The sequence below is a fragment of the Papio anubis genome, chromosome 8, assembly GCF_008728515.1.
Source record: "Papio anubis isolate 15944 chromosome 8, Panubis1.0, whole genome shotgun sequence".
NCBI lineage: Eukaryota > Metazoa > Chordata > Mammalia > Primates > Cercopithecidae > Papio > Papio anubis.
The window spans coordinates 95466379-95494316 of record NC_044983.1 but is presented as its reverse complement, the minus strand read 5'-3'; the positions used below and the strand labels follow the sequence as shown (position 1 = coordinate 95494316).

The window sequence follows — 27938 nt, the reverse complement described above, 5'->3', positions numbered from 1 at the left end:
CTTGTTCTGCTTTGTTAGACTTTGCCAATCAGGACTTTCTTTGAGCACGTGCTACTAAGGTACTACTACTAAGGTAGTAAATTTATTAAATCCTTAGTTTGTTGTTATTTTAATCAGTTGAAATTTTTAGAAAACTAAATCTTTTGTTTTAAGGTTTCTAGTAAGTTTCTTGATATAAATTCTATAAGTGATTGTTTATAACTCTCTTCTGATGCTGCAATTTCTTAAAGAAATTACCCTGAAAATCTACTTCCCAAAATAGGTGCAATATGCTATAGTGTCTTCCTTATAGCACTATATACTTCAGTACATTTTAAAACAATGGCCAGTATAAAAAGAAAGTAATCAGCCATATGGAAATAATAGCATTGTGTCATATTGTCAACTTTCATGTTAGATTTGCAAAATTGAAATATAATTATGAATAACAAAATAAACACATGTATCATATAACAGTTATGCCATGATGTGCTTTTGACATAATGGAAACAATTACTAATAAAATAAGGTGTCTTAGGATTTGGAAGAGAGATTTTGTTCTTGGCAGTGGCTTTTCAATTTTGCCAATTTGAAAAGTGGCTATGTTGGTGGATGAGATAGTTATGGAAAAAATGTATACAATCTTTATTCTTAGAACACATGCATTGTCAAAGTTTCCTCATGCAAAAGTGAAGCAAGATCCAGATTAAAAAATGTATCTCATTCTGGGGTGGCGGGGCAGTACAACATTTTCTTCACTTCTTTTATCACTTTCATTGGGCAATTTAAGAAATTTACATGCTCAATTTCATTTGGGCTCCAAACACTGCTTCTTGTTGACTCTGCCTTTATTTTTATGAAATATACATATATTTAAATAAGTCTGTGTGAAACTTACCATGTGGTGGTATTATTTTGTATTTGTTGATTTTCATTTAAGTGCTGTGCTATATTTTTCATGTGTTCTGTTTTCCAACTAAGTACAGTAGCAAAGTGTTTTAAGAATATACTCCCTTCTGTTTTCTTATTTTTTCCTTTCAGAGATTGGAAGGAAACTATAAAACACTATAAACTGTGTCCAGTTTATAGTGAGGGTTCACTGTTTACTGACTAAAAGAGATTTGAAGATCTACGTGATGATAAATTCATAGCAGAATTAGAGAATAATATAGGCATGATTTAAAACATTGTTGTATAATTATAATACTGTGTTTTTATGTTTTTTTTTGCAGGAAGATTCTCTGGCAACAGATGATTTCCTTGTAGACTACTTTAATGAATTTCTAAGCCTTCCAGTGAGTTTATTATTATGATCTATCGAATACATATTATCAAAGCAAAATATTTTAATCACTGAATTATCTTGTGAGACCAATTTATCAGGGATAATGCTTTTTAAAAAATATTAAAGCATTTAGGTAAAGGTTTTATCTTTTTATATAATCATTTGGATTTGAATCATATTTAGAAATTATTCTTATTGAAGAAAGCTGGAGTTTTTCTAACCATTATAAGGCATTCTGTACAAACTCTGGTTCAGCTGTATTTGGCACCATGTTAGGCTTTTTCTTTCTTTCTTTCTTTATTTTGAGACAGTGTGTCACTGTGTCACCCACACTGGAGTACAGTGGTATGATCATGGCTCACTGCAGCCTTGACTTCCCAAACTCAAGCGATCCTCCTGCCTCCCAAGTAGCTGGAACTGCAGGCATGTGCCATGACGCCCAGCTAACATGTTAGACTTTTGACAGAGGTGATAAGGACAAAATATCAAAAAAGTCAGGGAACTAATTTCTTGCTTTCAAGCAATTATTTTCATCCTCTTGGATAGATCTTAAAGTGGAATTTGTATTTAAGGCAACTAGAGTTTTATATCAGTAGTAAATAGGACTTGGCACACTGTCGTTGGTGTAACATAGATGGATGCCAATTAATAGTTTCAGTCATAGACAGCAGTAACATATATTGTGAGTATTAAGGGATGTCCTAGTCCATATAGTCTATGCTGCTATAACAGAATAACTAAGATTGGGTAATGTATAAGGAGTGGAAATTTATTTGGCTGACAGTTCTGGAAGTTGAAAAGTCCAAGATCAAGGGGCTGCATCTGGTGAGGGCCTTCCTCCCACATCATGCCATGGTGGAAGGGCAAACAGAGATTAAGAGAATGAGGGAGAAAGAGGGGCACTGACCTCACTTTTATAACAAACTTTAAACAAATTTTATAACACTCTCTTGATAACCAACCCACTCTCAAGATAATAACAATCCATTCAGGAGAGCAGAGCCCTCATGACCTACTCACTTCTTTTTAGGCTCCACCTTCCAACACTGTTGCATTGGGAATTAAGTTTTCAACACGTAAAATTTGGGGGACACATTCAAACCACAGCAAGGAATTGGGGAAAAGTGAAATGAGGGGTCATAAAAAGACCTATCTTGAATGGAAATAAAGTTAATAAGGAATGCTGGTTACAAGACATATAAGAAAAGGTTTCTGCTATTGGGTTATGAAAACTGTTTTCCAGAAAAAAATTGAAACATAAAAAAAAAATCACGAGTAATTTTAAAGGGAGTGTACCATAAATGTGAAGTCTCTTAAAGCCTGAACACTGGAAATACCTTTTGAAGGGAAATTACTATTCAGTACTTTCTTGTGTAGATTAGTTTTATATATATGTATGTATCTATGCATGCGTGCACGTTTGTTTTGTATTTTTTTTTTTTTTTCTAAAGTAATTTTGTACTCTCTCTATTGGGCATAGCTAAGTCTCTGGACCCATTATGGAAGTTAGATTGACACACCAAAGCCCCTGCTCACTTTCCAAGAACAAGCCTGAGCGACACCACAGGATACTCAAAGAGTTCTTGTTTGGTCTGACTCTTTAACTTTTGTTATCCAGTTGTATATTATATAAAACCCAACAGCATCACAAAATTGCCAGAACTTTGCTTTTCCAGATTGTGTAGTCTTTCCTGTGGGCTCTGCAATCTCCATTCTCTCTCCAAAACAAGTACATTTTTGTGAAATTTTAAATAGAAAAGTCTCTATATAGATCTAATGTCAATTTCTTAACATTTGCATTTCAGGGTCTTGGGATTTGTGATTACATTGACTTGTTTTGGAAAAGAAATTCTCTTAATTTTCTTTTTCAAAAAATCTATTTTAAATTATAGAAATGACATAACAATAGTATAGACAGTTTACCAAAAATGTGATAATCCTGGCACCCAGTCAGAATACACATTGCCATTTTTGTGTTTCCTTTTAGACTTTAGGTGACATGACAGTGTGATTTTGATTGAATTCCATATAGTAATGTTTTTATCCCTCCTGAGCAAGACCAGAAGTTTGACCCCTTCGTGTGTCCCAAGCACTCACCTGGGCTGCCTTTTTCCTGTTTTCCATCTCTCTAAATCCTGTTTTTACTTCCCCTTCCTTTTTTTTTTTGAGTTCCTTTTGCATCTACATTCAGGATCACACAGTCTACCTATTAATTACCCGTTCTTCACATTACAAGACAAGAGAAGAGAAAATGTTGTCACGGGTTTTCAAAAAGAATCTGGTGACAGAGAGGAGAAGGAATGATGTATTCTCAAACCAAGTGTCTGGCAAAATTCTAGAACAGATTAGTAATGTTTGGTTTATGAGCACTTAGCTAAGAATTAGAAGCCAGTATGAGTTTACTGAGAGTAAGTATGCCAAACTAATCTTTCTTTTTTTGGATAGTTATAGACTGGTATTTTAGGGAACCATAAATTAATGTATTATGATTTCAATAAAGTATTATAAAAAATAATAAATTGAATCATGTTACTTCCTGCTCTGTTCAAAACCCTGTCTAGGGACTTCTCATTACACTAAGAATAAAATCCAGAATCCTATATGATCTGGCTCTTGCTATCTCTTGATCTTTATTTTCTCCTTACTTTCCCTACTTACTTTCCAACCTGACTGACTTTCTTTATGCTTCTCAAACATGAATATGCCACATATACTCAGGATCTTTCTACCTGGCATGCTCTTCTCTTAGATACCTGTATCACTTTCTCCCTAACTTAAATCCCTTCTGTTTAGAAAGCCTTCCCTAACAACCCTATCTAAAATAACAACCTCAACACATGCTCCACTTATAGTGCTTTGTCTCCAAAGACTTTATAATTATCTGTGAAATTAGTTTTCAAATATTTGAACTGGTTCACTAACCATAATCAGCAGGAGTTGATTTTTAATAACCTACAGATTGAATTCCAAATTTGCTAGTGTACAATTCAAGACCTTTTGTAATTTGGCTTCAGCTTAACTTTCTAGCTTTGTATCTCGCTTCACATTACTTGTGCCATCCTGCATACTCTTTCCTGCCTCCCCTAGCCCACCAATCTGTCTCGACCACACTTATTCTTCCCGTGCTCAAATCTCACCATGTAATTGTTGGTATTAGGAGTGAGAGAACTGTGTTTGATTCCAACTTTTCCACTCTTACCGGTGTGATCTTAGAAACCTTGCTTACTTCATTCCTCGATTTCTTTCTCTGTGAATTAAGCTTACTTAATTCCTCGATTTCTTTCTCTGTGAAGACAATATGACTATCTTACAAAATTATTATCAAGCGAGGTAATGTACATTAAGTGCCTAGCACAGGTTTAGTGCTTCACTTTTCTTTTCCTTCACTAATTAGACTATCTCATCCTCCATTCCTATAGCATAATAGGCAATCACTCTTTAATGGGATTGGTGGATGGTCAATCTAGAGGATAATCTTATGTGCCAAACAAATCTGTCATTGGCTTTGCCTTTTTAAAACGATTTTTATAAGAGACTTGGATGAAAAGTTGCAAGTTCCAGTATTAGGTCACTCATCTAGTAAATAATGGTCCGCACAGGTTCAGATGGCTCAAAAACTTTTGATTGGGCCGGGCGCGGTGGCTCAAGCCTGTAATCCCAGCACTTTGGGAGGCCGAGATGGGCGGATCACGAGGTCAGGAGATCGAGACCATCCTGGCGAACACCGTGAAACCCCATCTCTACTAAAAAAAAAAAATACAAAAAACTAGCCGGGCGAGGTGGCGGGCGCCTGTAGTCCCAGCTACTCGGGAGGCTGAGGCAGGAGAATGGCGTGAACCCGGGAGGCGGAGCTTGCAGTGAGCTGAGATCCGGCCACTGCACTCCAGCCCGGGCTACAGAGCGAGACTCCGTCTCAAAAAAAAAAAAAAAAACAAACAAAAAAAAACTTTTGATTGTTCCATCATGCTATGATGTCTATAGAACTGGCAGCAGAGGAGTAAACTAATGATTTGAGTGAGAGAATCTGGTCTTGTTTTTATCCCGATAGTATGAAATGGACCAAAACAAACAAAGTTAATGTGGTTTTAGGGGTCATTAATAGAAGTGTAGTCAAGCTCAAGAAAAATATTAGTCTGGATCACAGAACTCAATAAATGTTTCTTTGAATAGGGTTGTATTGTCAGACTGCGCTTAGACTGTTGTGTTCCATTTTTGGTGCCATATGTTAAGAGTTGCTCTGCCAAACCAGACTCAGGGAGACTAAGCCAATGATCACTCTGGAAACCATGTCAAATGAAGGGTTGAAAGAAGTTTGGTGTTTAACCTGGCTTGGGAATGGGTGGCAAGGGTGAAAAGGAGTAGTCCTTTTACAATATTTTACGATTTGAGGAAGAAGGGTTAATGTATTCTGTGAAACTAGAGTGCAGAACCAGGGCCAGCATTTATGAGATAAATTGATTTGATTTTCACTTACCATAAGAAGGAACTTTAGAATTTGTTTTAACAATTAAATGGGCTGACTTGTGAAGGAGTAAACTTGGAGGTATTCAAGTAGAGGTTAGAAAATCATTTTATGAGAATATCGTGTGTGTGTGTGTGTGTGTGTGTGTGTATCTCATGTATCTCTGTATATGTATATATATCTATGGTGGGAGATTGGACTTTCTTGACCAGAGAAAATTTCCTTCTTCTCTGTTTATTTTATCTCAGAAGCTACACTGTAAATTTCCTGGGGGCAAGGACAGGTCTTTTCTGTATCTCCCAAAGCTTCTTGATTATGATTCTGTTTTTATTTCAACATTTTCCATGTGAGATCCTTAATATAAACAAGTAAACCTTCTAATCTTTTCTCCTGCCTCCTTTCCTCACCCACCCCCACCCTCAGCCCCCACCAAAAACAATAGCCTAAGCCCTAGAGTGTAGATACAGATTATAGGGCCCTTAGGTCATCTCTGAGATGACTTCTGAGACTTTTTCCGTATTTGTAATGACATGCCCATGGTCCCATACCGAATTGTGGTAGAAACGGGCCTAGAAATCGGGCATTCTGGCCCCTACACTATTTCTTTCCATTACACCATTATACCCTTGGGACACATTGTAAGATCCAGAAACTGGTGGCTGGTAGCCTGCCTCTGTGTTATTTTTTGATGAGGGGAATCCAGGACAGTTGCTGCTATTATAAATGATTAGGGCACTTTCCAAATTCTAGCTTTCATAACTTCATTCTGTTTGTTCTTGTGCCAAGTTCACATTCAGATATTGTTTTCATTTGGTGTCTGGGAGGTTTTTGCTGTCAACTCTTTATGGACAAGTGTTTGCTTATTAAGTTTTCTTCTGTGCTATAGTGTGAAAACGTTTTTTTTCTTTTGGCTTTGTTTTGTGTGTTTTATGCTTAGTGACTGTTGTGGGATTGAGTAGATGAGCCCACATAGATTTAGGTTGGTCCTCTGTGGGTGGTTTCAAATGTTTGTGACATTTATAGTTTGCAGAAGCTGAAGGGGTGGCCTGTTCTATACCCTCCTCACAAGGATAGGTATGTCATATGTTTGCCAGACCATGCTTAGCTATGTGCTGTTGGAATTTTACCATAACTTCTTTTTTTTGGACTGATTCTCCACACTTTTTTAAATCTGTAAACAATTATAATTTCTTGCAGCTTAATGAAGGAGTTACATGCTAGATGGACTGTTGTGGGGGACCAGTGGGGAGAGAGAGAGAGTATATTTTGGGAGAATGCATAGGATGAAGGGGATGAAGGGTTTGGGTCTTCTCTTGCCAAAATCTAAATACTCAGAAATTGATTTTTACAGGTGTTGATAAGGCTCTAGGAAACTGCTTACTTCACTGTTTATACCTCTGGGTGTTTTGATAAGACTTGCAGCTCAAAAATACAGCACTCAAATTACCTGACTCATTTATTAACTAAGGATATTTTCTATATATTTTATGTGGCACATTATTCCTTGCATCCCATTGGTGAACATGTCTAGTAAACAGTTTATGGTTTAACATCTAAAGTGACAATAAAGCTTAGATTAAAAGAAGTTGTTATTGGTAACTGACTTGTTGCATTCAAGTAGTCAGATGTTTTCCATTCACTGACTAGGGATCCATGTTTAAAATATAGCTTTGGAGCTCAATTAGTAAAGATAGAGTTGGAGCAGAGATGAACATGTATTAAATTAACCTAGTCATTAGTTTTTAATTTAAATACTGTTCAGCTAAATAATTTGGCACCCGGTAAGTTTCACTGGTGCTAGGCTGGCGGTTTAATCACTAATTATTCACAGGTTTTTTTTTCTCTCCCCTTTTCAAAGAAATGTGGAACCAGAAATTTACTCTGGTAAAAATATTTTCATGCACTTGCTTTTTCTGTGAAAATATTTTTCACACATGGATGACTAGTACTACAAAGTTAGCTTTCACCACCTTCAGGTCAATTCATTTTGGAATATTTGGAAAATGATATCCTTGAAATAAGAAAATTAAGTAAGGACAAGAGCAGTCTGTAACAGCTTGTGGAGGATTGGGTTTGAGGCTCAAACTGAAGGTTTTTCCTGTCATATGATTCAAAGTTGAGCATTCTCTAAATCAGCCAACTTAGCTTTTTGGAGAAAAGACTTTCTACATCATTCATTTCTGTCTCCCACACCCTATGTGTCTTGTATTATTACTTACTAAACTATAGGAGTTTTATAGGTAAGCTTAGAAATAGTTAAAACAAAGGACTTGATGTTTAAGAGAGCTTCTTTTTAAGCCAACGACAGGAATTTGGGTACTAATGAAAGACCAGGGCTCTTTCTCCTGGGTATCAAACACAAATGGCTGGCACCACCTCATATGTGAATACCCATGACAGTCAGCACGACGTAACCAACAGATTGTGGCTTTGCAGTTTGCCTTCATCTGAATTCTGCCTCTCCTCAGCTAAAAACTCTTCAGTGGCTCCTCCTTGTTGTAAAGCAGTGATTCTTAAACATGTGCATGCGTTAGAATGATCAGAGGGCTTGTTAAAACTGAGAATGCTGAGCTCCTTCCCCAGAGATTTTGTTATAAGGAGGGGACCGATAAGTTGCTTATCTTTCTTTTTTCTTTTCAACTTTTATTTTAGATTTGGGGGTGTGCATGTGCAAGTTTGTTACCTGGGCATATTGCGTGATGCTGAGGCTTAAGATATGAATGATCCCTTCACCTAGGTACTGAGCATAGTACCCAGTAGTTTTTCAGCCCTTATCTCCATCCTTCCCTCTCCCATGTAGTCGTCCCCAGTGTCTACTGTTGCCATTTATGTCCATGAACACTTGATGTTTAGCTCCCACTTATAAGTGAAAACATGTGGTGTTTGGTTTTCTGTTCCTGTGTTAATTGGCTTAGGAGGGAATTTGCATTTCTAACAGGATATCAGGTGATGGTGATATTGCTGATCTAGGAACCACCCTATGAGAACCATTGGTTCAACAGTGTAAGTTGAGAGTTACAGCATATGATAGGAGGTCCTCAACGAACTCACCCTTTCTCTCCAGTCTTATTTCTGCTATTCTCCCTTAAAATATTAAAGTTGAATATGTCTCACTGCTTGCAGTTCACCAAATGTAACCTATTATTTTGTGCTCTTGTATCTTATTTTTATTTTTAATTTTTGTGGGTACATGGTAGGTATCATGCTCCTTTATCTTGATCCATTGGCTGTTACTTTTGCTGAATTCCCCTCTTCTCCCTTGTATACCTGACATTGCCTCTTCATTCTTCAAAATTCAACTCTAGCAGCCCACTTTCCCTCTACATCTTCCTTAATTTCCAGAATATATTAATAGTTAATGAGTCCTTCTGTGCCATCCCATTACTTTGTACGTTCTTCTATTGTGCTTGTTCTGTGTTAAACTGGAGTTGCAATATACATCCATGAATTGAACTATTCATGTTCTGCAGAAAGAGTGAGGTTTAAAGAGTGACATAAAGAGTGATTTAGCCAGGCGTGGTGGCTCAAGCCTGTAATCCCAGCACTTTGGGAGGCTGAGACGGGCGGATCACGAGGTCAGGAGATCGAGACCATCCTGGCTAACACGGTGAAACTCCGTCTCTACTAAAAAATACAAAAAACTAGCCAGGCGCGGTGGCGGGCGCCTGTAGTCCCAGCTACTCAGGAGGCTGAGGCAGGAGAATGGCGTAAACCCGGGAGGCGGAGCTTGCAGTGAGCTGAGATCTGGCCACTGCACTCCAGCCTGGGCGGCAGAGCGAGACTCTGCCTCAAAAAAAAAAAAAGAGTGATTTAAAGAGTGACAATGGTTTTCTCTTTTGTACCAATCTATGTGTATGTGCCCTGGAGAGTGTGAGAGATGGAAGATGAGAAACTGCCATTCCATCAGTGAGTGTCATCCTTCCTGCCTCTTACAGTATGTTGTTATGTCATCATGCTAAGGGTGTTTCTAGTGTTAAACATACATATTTTGTGTACAACGTGAGCTTTAAACACAAGTCCATCCCTTCATCCAGTTCCTAACTGAAGAATCAGTGACCCATTTCAATCCAGAGGAACAACTGACTCATGAACTTTTTGAGAACATTGTTGAAGACAAATTTATGGATGTTTTCAAGATTTCAAGGGATTATCTTAACTAAATATGATTTCACCTTATGTGCTGACTTTCATATCCTTTCCCCTCATAGGATGGGTCTTTATTGCCATTTATATTTACTTTTCTGTCTTCCTCTCCTGGATTATGTGTGTTCTGAGGCAGGATCTATGTCTTTTCCATTTCATTTGGGGCTTCGTGGAGGATGCCCTATATTGGTTCACTCAATATATTAAATAGGATATTATGATAATAATTAAATACTTATTTTTTATTTTATTTTATTTTTTTTTTTTTGAGACTGAGTCTGGCTCTGTCGCCCAGGCTGGAGTGCAGTGGCCAGATCTCAGCTCACTGCAAGCTCCGCCTCCCGGGTTTACGCCATTCTCCTGCCTCAGCCTCCGGAGTAGCTGGGACCACAGGCGCCCGCCACCTCGCCCGGCTAGTTTTTTGTATTTTTTAGTAGAGACGGGGTTTCACCGTGTTAGCCAGGATGGTCTCGATCTCCTGACCTTGTGATCCGCCCGTCTCAGCCTCCCAAAGTGCTGGGATTACAGGCTTGAGCCACCGCGCCCGGCATTAAATACTTATTGAATAAATGAATGAGCTAACAAAGGAATAATGGAGCTAGGTGATCTTACTAAAGAGCAGAAGATATAGACTTTTTCCCTGGAATGTCCATCATGGACCGATGGAGTATCAAACATGGAAAGCACCTTGGGTTTATCTAGTTACGACTTCTTTTTACTGATATGCCTCAGAAAGGCAAAGTGATTTGCCCAACATTTCTTCCATTTTTGATCATTCTGCTTATCTTTCTCTGGATAGTTTCTAGTTTAGCCAAATCTCTTTTAAGAGTATGATAACCAGACCAGACATAATATTCTAGTATTACTACCCTTGTCACTGGAGACATATTTCCCCTTGCCATTTGCATTTACACAAGTTTTAATTTATTTCGGCATTTTGTTGACTCTTCATCATAGACAAAAATGAAAGATCATGTACTTGTTCCTTCAAGGGCAGAAATAATGTTCTATTCATGTTTGTATCCTCTATGTTTAGGGCAATAATTGGCACTTGGTAATTCAAACATTTTGCTATTGGTAAAATGAATTACCGAGAGAAGCTTTGAAACAGTTGTTTGCCACTTTTATCATCTTAGAATCATAGTACTTTTAAGGACCTTCCAAGATCTAAGCTAATGCATGGCTTTTCAAATGCAAAAATACTTTTTTATCCCAGCAAGATCTCTGTTCCATTATAGTTAATTCCACAGAAAGAAATTCTTAAGTTTAAAAAGTATAAACATTTTTACATATAAATTCACATTTCTTTTTAAATAATAAATAGAAACATTGCATGTCATTTTATTATAAACATAATTCCAGTTTTCCATTTGTTGTTTTTACTGTGCTGTTTCTATAAAGTACTTTTTTTTGACCAGTTCCTCTCCTCACTTTCATGTACTTACATACACTTTCTTCCTCAGAATGAATACACTGCCTTTTTCCCTATGAACTCCATTCAGAATTCAAGTAATTTTGTAAGTGCATATGAGTAGCACAACCTAAATCACACATGAAATTGTAGCTGTAGGGAGTCTGAGAAATAAGGTTTTTACTTTTCCAGGTTTTGCATTTCAGGAGGTTGGAGTGGATCCTGAGTGAGCCAGTCCACAGCATCCACAATAAGTCTTAACTAAAATTACATGGCCGGGTGCGGCAATTCACGCCTGTAATCCTAGCACTTTGGGAGGCCAAGGTGGGTGGATGATGAGGTCAAGAGATCAAGACCATCCTGGCCAACATGGTGAAACCCCTGTCTCTACTAAAAAATAGAAAAATTAGTTGGGTGTCGTGGCACCCAGCTACTTGGGAGGCTGAGGCAGGAGAATCACTTGAACTCAGGAGGCAGAGGTTGCAGTGAGCCGAGATCGTGCTGTGTCTGGAATTGGTGGGTTCTTGGCCTCACTGACTTCAAGAATGAAGCTGCGGACCCTCGCGGTGAATGTTACAGTTCTTAAAGATGGTGTGTCCGGAGTTTGTTCTTTCAGACGTTCAGATGTGTCTGGAACTTCTTCCTTCTGATGGGTTTGTGGTCTTGCTGTTAGGAGTGAAGCTGCAGACCTTCGTGGTGAGTGTTACAGCTCTTAAAGGCAGCATGTCTGGAGTTGTTCGTTCTTCCTGGTGGGTTCACGGTCTCACTGGCTTCAGGAGTGAAGCTGCAGACCTTTGTGGTGAGTGTCACACAGCTCATAAAGGCAGCGTGGACCCAAAGAGTGAGCAGCAGCAAGATTTGTTGCAAAGAGCGAAAGAACAAAGCTTCCACAGTGTGGAAGGCCACCCGAGCAGGTTGCTGCTGGCTGGCTCAGGCAGCCTGCTTTTATTCCCTTATCTGACCCCACCCACATCCTGCTGATTGGTCCATTTTACAGAGAGCTGATTGGTCTGTTTTACAGAGAGCTAATCGGTCCATTTTGACAGAGTGTTGATTGGTGTGTTTATAATCCTTGAGCTAGACAGAGTCACAGAGTGCTAGTTAGCTAGATAGAGTGAGCTAGATGCAGAGTACCAATTGGTATGTTTACAAACCTTGAGCTAGACACAGAGTGCTGATTGGTGCATTTACAATCCTTGAGCTAGACACAGAGTCACAGAGTGCTAGTCCTCCAAGTCTCCACTAGATTAGGTAGATACAGAGTACCAGTTGGTGTATTCAGAAACCCTGAGCTAGACACAGAGTGTTGATTGGTGTATTTACAATCCTTGAGCTAGACACAGAGTGCTAGATGAAAAAGTTCTCCAAGTCCCCACTAGGTTGGCTAGATACAGAGTACCAATTGGTGTATTCACAAACCCTGAGCTAGACACAGAGTGCTAATTGGTATATTTACAAATCTTGAGCTAGATACAGAGTGCTGATGGGTGCACATAACAATCCTTGAGCTAGATACAGAGTCACAGAGTGCTAGTTCTCCAAGTCTCCACTAGGTTAGCTAGATACAGAGTACCAGTTAGTATATTCACAAACCCTGAGCTAGACATAGAGTGCTGATTGGTGTATTTACAAACCCTGAGCTAGACACAGAGTGCTGATTGGTGCACATACAATCCTGCAGCTAGATATAAAAGTTCTCCAAGTCCCCATCCCCTTCAGGAGCCCAGCTGGCTTCACCCAGTGGATCCTGCAGGGGGGCTGCAGGCAGAGCTGCCCGCCAGTCCCCAGCGGCGCCTGCACTCCTCAGCCTTTGGGCTGTGATGGGACTGGGCGCCACAGAGCAGGGGGTGGCGCCCCTGGGGGAGGCTCAGGCTGCATGGGAGCCCACTGCAGGGGGGAGCTCAGACATGGCAGGCTGCAGGTCCCCAGCCCTGCCCCGCGGGGAGGCAGCTAGGGCCCGGGGAGAATTTGAGTGCAGCGCTGGGGGGCTGGCACTGCTGGGGGACCCGGTGCAACCTCCGCAGCTGCTGGCCCAGATGCTAAGCCCCTCACTGCCCTGAGCCTGCAGTGCCTGCTGGCCGCTCTGTGTGCAGGGACCCCGGAGCCCGCACCCCCCAGATCCCCCAAGCACCTGGCACAGCCCTGGTTCCCGCCCACGCCTCTCCCTCCACACCTCCCGACAAGCAGAGGGAGGCAGCTCCAAGCTCAGCCAGCCCAGAGAGGGGTTCCCATGGTGCCCTGGCGGGCTGAAGGGCTCTTCAAGTGCTGCCAGAGTGGACACCGAGGCCGAGGAGGCACTGAGAGTGAGGGCTGCTAGCACGTTGTCACCTCTCAGTGCCACTGCACTCCTCTAGCCTGGCGACAGAGCAAGACTGTCTAAAAAAAAAAAAGAGAAATTATGTGGTCAGTTCTAGGTTTAAAGCAGTTGCGTAGTCATAACTCAGGAGTTCTGTTGTAAGCTCATAAGGGGACTTGCTGTAAAGCCACGAAGGGTTCATTTAGCCTTTCTCAGCTGCAGTTGTGCATTTTATGTTAAATATAAAAGTAATTGTTGGCTAGGCACAGTGGCTCACGCCTATAATCCCAGCACTTTGAGAGGCCAAGATGGGTGGATCACAAGGTCAAGACTGAGATTGAGACCATCCGGCCAACACGGTGAAACCCCATCTCTAGTAAAACTACAAAAATTAGCTGGGCATGGTGGTGTGTGCCTGTAGTCCCAGCTGCTCGGGAGGTTGAGGCAAGAGAATCGCTTGAACCCAGGAGGCAGAGGTTGCAGTGAGCCGAGATTGCGCCACTGAGCTGAGACAGCGCCACTGCACTGCAGCCTGAGGACAAAGCGAGACTCAGTCTCAAAAAAACTCAAAAGTAATTGTTAACTACCTGCTTTAAATCCTCCCCTAGCCCCTGCGTGTGACGGGGACAGTGTCCCATCCAGAGAGTTAGTAATTTTTACACAAAACCTGTTTGTGATGTGATAGCAGTAGCTCTGCGATAACAGCCAGTCTCCCCAGAGTGTGGTGATGGTTCTGCTTGTGGAATGTGAGCAGCCCACCGCACCAGCTCATGAGCTGGAAAGCAACCATTATATCCTCCAAACTGCTGCAGAACCTTTCTAAAACACAAATTAGAAGTAACTATGTTACTTTCCTACTTAGGATGTTCATATGTCTCCCTGTTTCCTAGAGGGTTAAGATAAAGCCCATACTTCTTGAAATGGCATGCAAAGCCTTTCGTGATGTGGTTATACTACGTTATCTACTTCAAGTCTTTCTTCTCTCTTCCTTAAACTATTCCAACTACGGCTATTCTTGTTCTAATCCGGCTACGTAGAGTTACCCACATACACCATGTTGCTTCATGCTTCTGTGCCTTTACTAGTAGAACCAGAGTAGATAAGAGTATAGGCTTTGGAATCAAAACGCTTTGTTTGAATCCAAGCTACCCTAACTTCATAGGATTATTACCTAGCAGAGTCCTTGGCGTAGAGAAGTGGTCAGTACACACTAGTTTTGTCTTATGTGAATAAACTTTATATGTAATAAAGAAACTTTATGTGTATTAAAGAAGAGGAAATGTTCTGTCTTTGGGACCAGAGAGACTTGTTTCCATAACCCTGATCGTCTAGCACTTTATAGCTCTGAGTCCATGGACTATCACTTAGCCGTCCCTACCATCAGTTTTTTGTGAAGAGCTATGTCAGGAATGTGGAAGTATTCAAGAGAGTGCTTTTAAAGTGTCCATCATGACCTTTAACCTAAGGGAATTCATGCAGGAACAGAAAACCAAATACCACATGTTCTCACTTATATGTGGGAGCTAAACATTGAGCACGCATGGACACAAAGAAGGGAGCAATAGACCTACTATTGTAGGGGCCTACTTGAGCATGGAGAATGGAAGAAGGGTGAAGATTGAAAAACTAGCTATTGAGTGTTATGCTGATTACCTGGGTGACAAAATTATCTGTACACCAAACCCCTGCAACATGCAATTTACCCATGTAACAAACCTGCATATGTACCCCTTAAACCTAAAATAAAAGTTGGAAAGAAAAAAAAATAAAGTGTCCATCACATGCCTAGCATGTGATAGACATTCAGTAAATAGTCCTTATCATCTTCATTATTTCTGCCAACTATACCTTAACTACTCACTACTACTAAGTAAGATTGATACTAGGGTCTTAGGGTATCAACAGTCCCTCCTAATTTTTTTACTTGAGCACTTTTTACTTTGTTAGTAGGAAATGTTTTATTTATCCATTGAACTAACTAATTAACATTCTTTGCTTTAGATTATCACAGCCTTGTGTTCCTCTGGCTATACCAGGTCGGAGGGTAGGAGGCAAAAAAAAAAAAAAAAAGAAAGGTAAACAATAGAAGTCAAGCTTGTTCTCTTGTTCCATGTATACTCAGAACTAGAAGAAATGTTTTCCAGATGGTCTTTCACTTTATACAGCTTAATTTCTCCTACCCACATTAATATTTGATGTCATTCTCTGCCAAGTTTAATTAATTTCCTTTCTCCAACCAGATAAATCTGATCTGTGATATCAGCAGACTCTTTTTTCTCTTTAGTTTAGTGATAGCATAGTTTAGGGATACTATTTATGTCATTTAGGTAAATGGTGCCTGTTTGAATCCCATGTTTGAAAGACAGATGCAGTGGGCAACTAATGAAATATATCTATTGAAGAGACTTTATATGTAATTTATGGCTAATTCTTTCTTACTCATTGAGCAATATTTATCATTTTGGGAGAAACTCTTAGTCCTAAGGCTTTTGAGACTGTGGACTGATATTCGTCTTGAACTATATCATCCATGTACTTTAATTCCTCAGAAGGGGAGACAGTCAGACCTTAGAGATGTGATATTATCTGACATTAAAATTTAAATATATATATACACATGCTTCTAGTTCCAATTTTACTATGAAATTCTACCGCTTATTAAATTATGACTATAGTATATCTAGCAATCCCGTAGTAAAATTTGAATTAATGTTCTACTTAGAACACTTACTGATCCAAGGGGAAGAGTTTGATGTCTTCTACCACTCGCCTAAGCATGTATAAGTTAATCTACATGAATAGTCAGTTCACTGAAGGTACCCTAAAATAAACAAATATTCTGAAAAAGGGACCTGATTCAAGATTCGGAGGACAAATGGGAAAAGACATGGCCAATTCACCATTTACTTCTTACGGAAGTGGAGGCCTCAAAGATGTTCAGTGATTTACCTAGAGTCACAGAGCTACTTATTGGCAAACTGGCATTCAAACTCAAGATTCCTGACTATTGTATATCAATTGACTGGCTTTAAATAAAAGTTGGCAGCATTTAGAATTACCGATAAAAACCTCAGAAATGTTATTTTCTTCTCTCTTTTTTTGTCACAGCGCGAAGGATGGTGTTGAAATAGTCTTAACTGAAGAGCATATTATACTTAAATTTGTCCTTTTGGACAAGGGAGATTGTTAGCCTTCATGGCTCCTAAGGATGAAAGACAGTGGGAGCATTATTTCTTCCTTTACTCATTCCTCCCTAGTGATCCACCCCCTTCTAAGAGAATAACATAGCTTTGTAAAGCCAGGTATATATTTCTGTCCAGTTTCAAATAATCACAGTGGTAAGATGTTCATACAAAGGGAATTTCTGCCATAGCATACCCTGACAGTTACTCATGGCATAAGTACATTGGCAAGGAAGAGTTCGGTGGGTTCCCTGACCTCTACCCAAGGGATTTCCTAGGTCCTAAAAAGGAAGAGGGAATGATTAAAAACACAAAACTCTGAGGTATGCATGCATGTATGTAAACCACAAGTCTTCTTAGAGACTGTGAGTTTTCAGGTTTAAAAAATGTTTTAATTTCCACAAATTTATATTGCAGACCTTTTCGGAGGCAATTAGATTTAATGCAGATTATGGAGTCTTTGAAGTAGTTAATGATGCTCCACAACTTCTGGAAAAACAACTGAAAAAAATTCTACAAAACCAGCAACCTCGAAATCCCATTTTTGATGTTGTAAGGAAAGGAAAGAATGAGGTTAAACCTGTTCAAATGAATGCCTCCGAAGAAAATGAGACCATTAATGTCAACTACAATATTATGGTAAGAAAGTATACTGTTTTATCTTGTTAGATGGATAAAGCATTTGGTGAAATCAACATGAGTTTCCTTAGGCTTCCCTTTTTGAAGTGTAGCTACATTTATTAACCTGTGTTGTACGTACACATAGTATTTGTTAAGCACTCTTCAAATCTAATGGCCAGTTTAGCAGTTTTGTTGATGTTCATTTATCAATTTGAGAAAATTCATGTAATTTACCTTGAATATTTGAATATTAGGTTAGTTTTGAGTCATATAAATATAAGTATCCTTTATAATTTTGATGCATGGTGGAAAATGTGGATATATAGGCAATGTATTTCATTTGGGTTTTGAACCAATCCTGTCAAGCAGTTGGGAATTGAGACTTCTGACCCTCAAGTTGTACTGTGTGGCTCTGACCTCCTTGGCCTGAAATTTCATTTTCAGCTTCTAGATTGTGTCTCCTTAGCATGAGGTCAGAAAACCTGCATTCTAATATTGGCTCCTCTGCTTACTGACTCTGTGTACAAGTCACTTTGATGAGTCTGATTTTCATCATCTGTCGGATGAGGCCTTTACTACCTACTACTTAGGTTTCTTGCATGGATGAAATGAAAATAATAATGAATGTTTAACAATACTATTTCACAGTGATTCAAAATGTCTAGTATAACTAGGCTGAAGTATGTCTAACATTTAAGACATAGATTTACTCTAGCCTGAAAGTTCTTCAATTCTTCTGTTACTGAATTGAAATAATTTCTATCTTTAACTTTCATCAAAAGTTAGTTTAAAAATTTTTTACTAGGTGGGACAATATTTATTGTTTTATTCACTTCCTTCAGTGAATAGAAATTTTTAATTGTATGGAGGTCTTTATGACCTATTTATTTATTGTTAAAAGCTATTTAGGAGCTTCTTGAGTTATGTGCTTTGACACAAGTTTCTCGGAAAGATTTAGATGATCTTATTTGATATATTTGAAGGTAGACTGATTAATTAAGCATGTCTATTATAAAACTAGGGCAGCAATTTGGAAGTTTTTAAAAAGAGGCATGAGTAATGAAAACAGGCCAGCTGCAATGGCTCACACCTATAATCCCAGCACTTTGGGAAGCCAACGCAGGTGGATTGCCTGAGCTCAGCAGTTAGAGACCAGCCTGGGTAACATGGCGAAACCCTATCTCTACAAAAAATAAAAAATTAGCCAGGCATGGTGGCATGTACCTGTAGTCCCAGCTACCCGGGAGGCTGAGGTAGGAGGATCACCTAAGCCTGGGAGGTTAAGGCTGCAGTAAGCTGTGATCACACCACTGCATTCCAGTCTAGACAACCAAGTGAGACCCTGTCTCAAAAATATACTAAAAATAAATAAAAATAAAAACAGTAGTGGAGATCGAAGGAATTAAAAAGTACTAAATGAAAAGCAGACAGAAAATGAGGAAAAAACAGACAAAGAATATAGACACATAAAGAATAAAACAACTAGGAAAATGGTAGCAGTGATTTTAAACAAACCACATCAATAATTAATATCACCTTAATCATATAATTAATGTATATGACTAATAATATAATTAATCATATTGAGTTGTCATGATGTGTCATTCCTTTGATTCCAGAGCCTTGAGAGGCTGAGGCAGGAGGATCACTTGAGCCCAGGAGTTTGAGGCTGCAGTAAGCTATGATGGTGCCACTGCACTCCAGCCTGTGTGACAGAGTGAGGCCTCATCTCTAAAAATAATGATAATAATAATATACACCAATAATTACATGAAATTTAATGGCCTAAGCACCCCAAGTAAAAGCCAGAGTCAGGGATGATTTTTTAAAAATTGTGATTATTTGCTGTCTACAAGAAACTAACCTTAAAAATAAGACATAAATAGTTTAGAAGTGAAAAGGATAGTAAAAGGTATACCATACAATTATGAATTAAAGGAAAGCTGGAGTGACTATATTGATATCTGGCAAAGCAGCCCTTAGAACAAGGAATCTTACCATGGATAAAGAGGAACATTACATAATGATAAAAGGGGGAGGGTCAATTCACCAAGAAAGCTTAACAACTCACAATATGTATGCACCTAACAACAGAGGTTCAGAATACATGATGCAAGAGCTGATAGAACTGAAAGGAGAAATAGATAAATTTATAGTTATAATTGGAGACTAAAGCACTGCTCTCAGTAACTGATAGAAAAGATAGAAGATCAGTAAGGAAATGGAAGTTCTGAAAAACACTAACAACCAAGTAAATCTAATTGATCTTTACAGAGCACTTTGTCCCACTACAGTGGATGTTTATCCCACAACATTTTTTTCTCTAGTGCACTGGGAATATTTACCAAAATAGACCATATTTTGGGCCATAAAATAAATTTCAGCAAACTTAAAAGATTTGAAATCTTGCCAACTGTGTTCTCAGACCACTTCAGAATTAAACTATAAATGGGTAACAAAATCCTTAAATACTTAATTGCATAACATACTCCTAAATAATTCATAGGTCAAAGACTAAGTCCCAAGGGGAATTAAAAATTATGTTGAATTGAATAAAAACTAAAGCATAACATATCAAAATTTGTGGGATGCAACTAAATTAGTCTTTACAGGGAAATTTGTACCATTAAGTGCTTATAATAGAGAAGACTAAATAAATCTACGATCTACTTTTCACTATGAGAAACTAGAAAAATTAAGTTAAAATTAAACCAAAAGTAAAGAAATAAAGAACAGAATCAATGAAATTGAAAACAGAAAAATAAGAGAGAAAAATCAATGAAAATAAAGCCTTGTTTTTTGAAAAAATCAATGAAATTGGTAAACTTTTAGCCAGAATGCTGAAGCGAAAGAGAGAGAAGATATACATGCCCAATATCAGAAATGAAAGAGGGGATGTCTTTACAAATTTTACAGACAGTTAAAAAAAAAAAGAGAATTTGCAAACAATTTTATGTCTATAAGCTCATGACATTTAAATGAAATAGGCTTTTTTTTTTTTTTTTTTTTTTTTTTTTTTTTGGAGACAGGGTCTCATTCTGATGCCCAGGCTAGAGTGCAGTGGGATGATCTCAGCTCACGGCAATCTCCACCTCCCAGGTTCAAGCGATTCTCCTGCCTCAGCCTTCCAGGTAGCTGGGATTATAGGCATATGCCACTATGTACAGATAATTTTTCTGTTTTTAGTAGAGATGGGGTTTCACCATGTTGGCCAGGCTGCTCTCGAACTCCTGGCCTCAAGTGATCCACCTACCTCGGCCTCCCAAAGTGCTGGGATTACAGGCATGAACCACTGCATCCGGCCCACATATTTCTTAAAAGGCACAAATTATCAATGGTCACTGAAGGAGATATAGATAATCTGAGTAGTCCTACATCTATTACAGAAGTTGGATTCACAGTTTAAAGTCTTTCCACAAAGACAACTCCAGGCTCAGATGGCTTCACTGTTTAATTCTATCAAACACTTAGAAGTGAACTAACCTTAAATTTATAAAAACTTATACAAAAAACAAAAGAAATCAATTTTTAATTCATTTTTTGAGATGGGCATTACACTGATGCCAAAACTAAATGAAGGAATTTGAAGGAAAAGAAAAACTTACAACTTAACATCATTCATGAACACAGACCACAAAAATCCTCAAAAAATAAGCAAATTAAATCCAACAATGCAAAAAAGATAATTCTATTTAAGAAGATAATACAGGTGTAAATCTTCATAACCTTGGATTATGCATTGGTTTTGTTAGATATGACACCAAATGCACAAGGAAAAAAAGATAAATCAAAACTTTCATGCTCTAAAGGACACTACCAAGAAAGTAAAAAGACAACCCACAGAATGAGAGCAAATATTTGCAAATCATATATTTTATAAAGATGTGTATCTAAACTATAAAAATAACTCTTAGAACTCAAAAATAAAAAGACAAATAACCCAATTTAAAAATGTGCAAAGGGTTTAGAATAGACATTTCTCCAAATAAGATAAACAACAAGCACATGAAAAGATTTTCAACATCATTAGTCATAAGGGAAATGGAATCAAAATCACAATGGGACACTACTTCACACCCAACAGTATGGCTATGATTTTAAAAAAGGCAAATAATAACAAACGTTTGTGAGGATTTGAAGTGATTAGAACCTTCATACACTGCTGGTGCAATTGTAAGACGGTACAGCTACTTTGGAAAATATTAGGCAGTTCTTTAGAGCTTAGCCCAAGAGTTATCAAATTACCCAGAAATGCCACTTCTAGGTATATACTCAAGAGTATTGAATACATATGTTCACACAAAAACTTACATACAAATGTTCATAGCAGCATCATTCATAATAGCCAAAAAGTGGAAGCAACTCAAAAGTCCATTCTCATTGGTGAGAATTCCATTTTGGAAAACATTTTGGCACGTCTTTCCAAGTTAAACATATACCATACCACCTATAGTCCATTTGTGTTGCTATAAAGGAATACTCAAAATTGGGCAATTTATAAAGAAAGAGGTTTATTTGGCTCATGGTTCTGCAGACTGTATAAGAAGCATGGCATTAGCATCTGCTTCTGGTGAGGGCCTCAGGAAGCTCCCACTTATGGTGGAAGACAAAGAGGGAGGAGGCATATCACATGGCAAGAGAGGTAGCAAGGGAGAGAGTGAGGAGGTATCAGGCTCTTTAAACAACCAGGTCTCATGTGAACTAACAAAGTGAGAACTCACTTATTACCATGGGGAGGACACCAAGACATTCATGAGGGATTCGCTCCCATGACCATGACATCTCTCCCATGAGGCCCTACCTCCAGCATTGGGGATCACATTCAGTACAAGATTTGGATGAGGCAAATATCCATACCATATCACTGCCTGTCTGTCCTACCCCTGAGTATTACCCAAAAGAAATGAAAAGTTATACTCACACAAAAACCTGCATGTAAATGTCTACAGTTAGCTTTATTCATGATCACAAAAGCTGGAAGTTTTCCAGATTCCTTTAACTCGTGAATGGATAAAGACACTGTAGTATATACATACAGTGGAATATTACTTAGCAACAAAAAAGAATGATTTATACATGAAAGAACATAGATACATCTTAAATGCTTTATGCTGAATGAAAGATACTAGAATCAAAAGTACATACTATATTGATTCTATTTATATGACATTCTGGAAAAGGCACAACTGTGGAACAGATCAGTGGTTGTCAGAGCCTAGGGTTGGACGGAGTTGCTGACTACAAAGTGGCATTAGGAAATTTGGAGAGTGTTGGAACTTTTCTGTATCTTGATTGTAGTCCTGGTTACATGATTATATGCATTTGTCAAAACTTGCAGAACTGTATTAAAAAGAGTGGATTTCACTGTATGTAATTTATACCTCAATAAATCTAACCAATCAGATCTACTGACTGATAGCCATGCTTTATGTGTTTGCCTTGTACATCTAAATATAATTTTTTATTAATCCAATTCTATAGACACTTTAAACAGCTTGCGTATGGCTATTCGGAAATAGTTCTGTACTGATTTACCTAAAGTCATCTTCCCTTAACATTCTGGTCATCCCTTTCTGTTTCTTAACCAACTTACAGAATTTTTTTTTAAGGTTTAAATAATTTAACCTTAGATAGATTCTTTTTGTGTTTCTTATACGTATTTATTAAGTTATTTTATGGTTGATCAGGATTGTCTTGTATGTTTTTTGTCTTTATATTTAGTTACTTTTTAAAACCACGAAGAGTTTTGTTTTCAGCTTGGCTAAAGACTTTTCTTCAATTTTTGATTTTATTCTTTTTAAACTTTTTTATTCATTTTATTTTTAGGTCAAATAGGTACAAAAACACTCAAAAGAGGATGAATTATAGGTAAACTGTTTACTAGCTGAATATTCAGCAAATTGGTTTTGAATGAACTGACTACTTTGACAACCTTATAGAATTCTTTAAGGATTCATGTGGATCTTTATATGTAGTTTGGTATCTTTCTGTGATACATTGAATGTAGCGCTAATGGGAGTTCAGAAGTCCTGCATGGTTGTCAGTGTGTAGCCTATGCAGAGTCTTTCTAAGATCCAAATGTCCTTCAGATCTCACTGATAAGCAGTCAGATTGTCAACAAGGTGCTGCTGATTAGGTGCTGGCTATTTCCATGGTTTTCTTCTATTCTTTCATTATGCAGAAGATAGTGTTTGGTGAAGGCAAATGAATATGGTTTTTTTTTGCTGAATAGAAGAAAACTATTTGATGTTCCAATCCTGAATGCCTAAAGACTTCTGCACATATCAGCAATGATGAGCACACATCACCCTCATGAGCATCAGCACATTAGATGTCAGCAACACTACTGTATGGACATTCTATTTCCTCACTAGAGTTAGTAATGGTCTATGTGTTAACTCTTATGCAATATCGCAGCAAAACTATCACCTTAGATTGTCCATGGAAGCCACATAAATGCAAACACATTTACCTCACTGAGATTGTTTTATTTATTAGTAACATATGTTTTGTGTCCAAGGTACTGATATTATTTAGAATTCTGGAAAAAGTGAATACAAGAAAAAGTAGAATCAACAGTAAGTATTTTAGGATGAACAACAGTAACTCTTCAGTAATTCAGTAATTCTGTATTGCTCTCACAACCTCAAGATAAAATCTGTACTCTTTAATGTTATTTAAAACGCTATTTGCAGTCATGACCCTGCCTACTTCTCCAACCTTTCTCTCTCCATCCCTTAAATCTCATCCTGTGACCTAATACCGCTACACTTGTGGTTTGTCTCCTCTTTTGCTTCCCTGCTCAACCTAGCTAGCCTTGCTTCGGGTCAAAGAGTGAAGTGCATGTTCTGTGGGAAACCTCTTCTGAGTTAAATGTCTCTGTGGGCTCCCACAGAAGCCTACACTGTGGCATTTGTAACACTCTACTATCATTATTAACTTTTTTATCCGTAAGAGAGTGCCTGGAGATGTTAAACAGTTAAAACACTTTTTTAAACTTGATGAACAAGGGGCCTGCAGTGACCTTGGTGGCCTTACCAAGTTTTCTTGGTGGTTCTTTTTCTGTTTGTGATTATTTTTAATCCATTTTATGACTGAAAATACTGAGATTCATTGGCTTTTTTTTCCCCCTCATTCTCCCTCCTTCAACAAGTTACTTAACTTCTCTGGATTCGATTTGTTAATCTGTAAAAATTGAGGCATTATATAGTTGATATAGAATTGTTAAGAGAATTAAAAACGTACCAGAGGCAAGAAGTGCCTCACATTTGTGGCTCAGGTTTATTGATCTCTCTAGTGGAAATAGAAGACCTAGGGGCAGGGCTCCTGCTGACAGCTGGAGGTCATTATTGCTCTCATGATTAAGCGTTAATCATCCTAAAAGTGATTTTCTTTGACCTTCTTTTCCTTGCTCTTTTTCTTCTCGTAGTGTCTCAGTCGTGAAGAAGGTATTAAGTGGATCAAAAAAAAAAGACTTCCAGCATTTCTGGAAAGTGATTGCTACTTTGAATACAGGTATTATAGTCCCATCAATATATGTATTTTAAAATACGTATACATTAGCCTCCCAATTAGCTAGGACTACAGCTGTGTGCCACCATGTGTGGCAAATCTTTTAAATTCTTTGTAGAGTCAGGGTCTTGCTGTATTGCCCAGGCTGATCTCGAACTCCTGGCGTCAAGAGAGCCTCCTGCCTTGGCCTCCCAAAACCTGAGATTACAGGCATGAGCCTCTCCAACCAGTCATAATTTAAAAATTATCTATTGGTGATAACGGTATTTAGGTGCAGAGTGTTTAACAATGAAAACTAGTGTGACATGAAAAACATAGAATGCTATAGTCCAGAACCAAGTTTTCCTTTATGTTCTCTGACTTTTAACATGTAAGAACCTAAAATTTGACCTCTGAACAACCATTTTTAAGTAAAAATCAATTAAAATGAATAATTCTTAACTAATTAGTGGTTTTATGAATAAGCTATTAATTTTTTTTTTTTTTTTTTTTGAGACGGAGTCTCGCTCTGTCGCCCAGGCTGGAGTGCAGTGGCCGGATCTCAGCTCACTGCAAGCTCCGCCTCCCGGGTTCACGCCATTCTCCTGCCTCAGCCTCCCGAGTAGCTGGGACTACAGGCGCCCGCCACCGCGCCCGGCTAGTTTTTTGTATTTTTAGTAGAGACGGGGTTTCACCGTGTTAGCCAGGATGGTCTCGATCTCCTGACCTCATGATCCACCCGTCTCGGCCTCCCAAAGTGCTGGGATTACAGGCTTGAGCCACCGCGCCCGGCCATAAGCTATTAATTTTAACAGAGCCAAAGAAAATCATCATTAAGTGAGGAGAAGAGATTGGCTTGAATACATAAAATAAAATTTTAGGTTTTTCCCTGAATTCTGCTATATTTGAAACTTGTTTTAAATTTGTATGATTCCTAAAATGCAGGTTAGCCAAATTGGTCTCACAAGTAAGATGGAGCAAGTCCGGCATGAATTTCACAGTAGAATCAAATTTTTCTCCCTGGATCGTGAAAAAACCACCCAGTCTACCACCTCCTGCCACTGAAGAAGATAATCTTGTAATTATGAAAAAGTTCTATGTATCACTTGGTGAGGTAAAAGTATGAGTATTTTTTCATGACTTAGCGCTTCATTAAAACTTCTGATTTTATTTTTTATTTTATACATATATTTTTTTGAGACAGGATCTCACTCTGTCACCCAGGCTGGAGTGCAGTGGCATGATCACAGCTCACTGCAGCTTCCACCTCCCGGGCTCAGGTGATCCTCCCACCTCAGCCTCCTGAGTAGCTGGGACTACAGGCATGCACCACCACACCCGGCTAACTTTGTTTTTGCATTTTTTGTAGAGATGGGGTTTTACCATGTAGCTCAGGCTGGTCTTGAACTCTTGGACTCAAGGAATCCACTCACCTCTACCTCCCAAAGTGCTGGGATTACAGGTGTAAGCTACCACACCTGGCTGTAACTTCTTATTTTAAGGCGTTTGTATTACCTGAACAGAAAAAATGATTTCAAATACATGTAAAGCAGATTTAGCAATAATTCTTATAGATTTATGCTAACTAATTTGCTCTGCTGTCTTTAATTTGAAATGTAGTTAGAAATATTATCCTCATGTGTCTAAAGAGACAAAGGCAAGGTTGAAGAACATGCAGTGTCACCTGGAAAGCAAGGGTAACTTGAATTATATCCATGGTTTCATTGTTCATTCCAAAATTGCTATGGTTTGGATTCTGTTACTTTTGTACAAAAAGATAAATTGAGTCTTTTCCTTCCTTTTCTCTAGGTTATTCCTTAGTAGTAAAATGTGTTACTGTAAGGTTGTTATCAAATAAATTTGTCATCCATGATTAGAGAAATGTGAGGGTGTATGAGAGCATTTGAAGAGATTTAACCTAGAATCAAATATCCTTTTGGAGAGTCATAATGTAGTAAGAACTGTTGTTTGATCTTTGGCCTCTAATTATTAGATCTTGTATCTGGAACTATACTTCTAATACACAGTTCTATACAAAATTAGGAATGGCAAATATGTAGCCCTTGTGCTGCTACTCCCTATGACAGACTTTGTTAATCAATTGTGGAAATTTTTCTGCTGAGCTAGGATTTGACTCCAGATTCTTTACAACACAGTATTCTGGGTAGGCACTTCCATTTTTTTTTTTTTTTTTTTAAAACCTTAAGGCTTACTTGCAAATAAGGCACTTTCAGTTGATCAAAATTATCATACAAGAGGAAGCCTCTTTGCCTTCTGTGTTGGAATAGATAGGCTAAATTTACTTGAACTTTTTTTTTCTTGTGTATCTCCTATTAATTTTGTAGTTCAGCATTTCTATCAGCAGTATTTGTCAAAAACATTTACAGTTATGCCAGTTCCATTATTTCCACTGAATAATGCTTTGTGGTGTATTTAAGGCACATTTTTCTTCTCATACTGATTTTAAGTATTTTTTTCTTTCTTTCCTTTTTTTTTTTTTTTTTTTGAGACAGGGTCTCGCTTTATCACCCATGCTGGAGTGCAGTGGTACAGTCTCAGCTCACTGCAGCCTTGACTTCCCAAGGTTCAAGGGATCCTCCTGCCTCAGCACCCACAAGTAGCTGGGACTACAGGCATATGCCACCACGCCCTGCTAATTTTTGTGTATTTTTTGTAGAGACAGGGTTTTGCCATGTTGCCCAGGCTGGTCTTGAACTACTAAGCTCCAGCAATTCATCCACCTTAGCCTACCAAAGAGTTGGCATTACAGGCGTGAGCCACTATGCCTGGCAATATTTTTTCCCTTAATTTATACTATAGAAATGTTGGAAATGTCCTAAAAAATATGTACTCAAGGTCAATAAACATGTAAAGGGAAGAATCAATCTAGGGGAATAAGTTCTGATTTGCTATATGTGAATTTAATTAAATATAAGGGAGTTAAAATCCAAACTAGTTTACTTTTGGTATTTTCTGAGATGAAAAAAACTCATTTGTATTCACTTGAGTAAACTTTAACACTATATATATATACACACACAAATTTTTTTTTTTTTGGAGACAGGATC

The 27938-nt window shown here is 38.2% G+C and overlaps 1 protein-coding gene across 3 annotated transcripts in view; it reads left to right on the top strand.

Moving 5' to 3' along the window:
- RGS22 (regulator of G protein signaling 22) overlaps positions 1 to 27938 on the top strand; it is a 157389-nt gene that overhangs the window by 11932 nt on the left and 117519 nt on the right. The window contains exons 3-6 of one of the 3 annotated variants that reach the window (XM_017962189.2): positions 1212 to 1274; positions 17176 to 17397; positions 24809 to 24894; positions 25816 to 25984. In XM_017962189.2, coding sequence (XP_017817678.1) covers positions 1212 to 1274; positions 17176 to 17397; positions 24809 to 24894; positions 25816 to 25984 — 540 coding nt within the window. Of the gene's footprint in view, positions 1 to 1211; positions 1275 to 3642; positions 3673 to 17175; positions 17398 to 24808; positions 24895 to 25815; positions 25985 to 27938 lie in introns of those variants that run through there. The other 2 variants (XM_017962190.2, XM_003903022.3) reach the window with 2 other exon arrangements.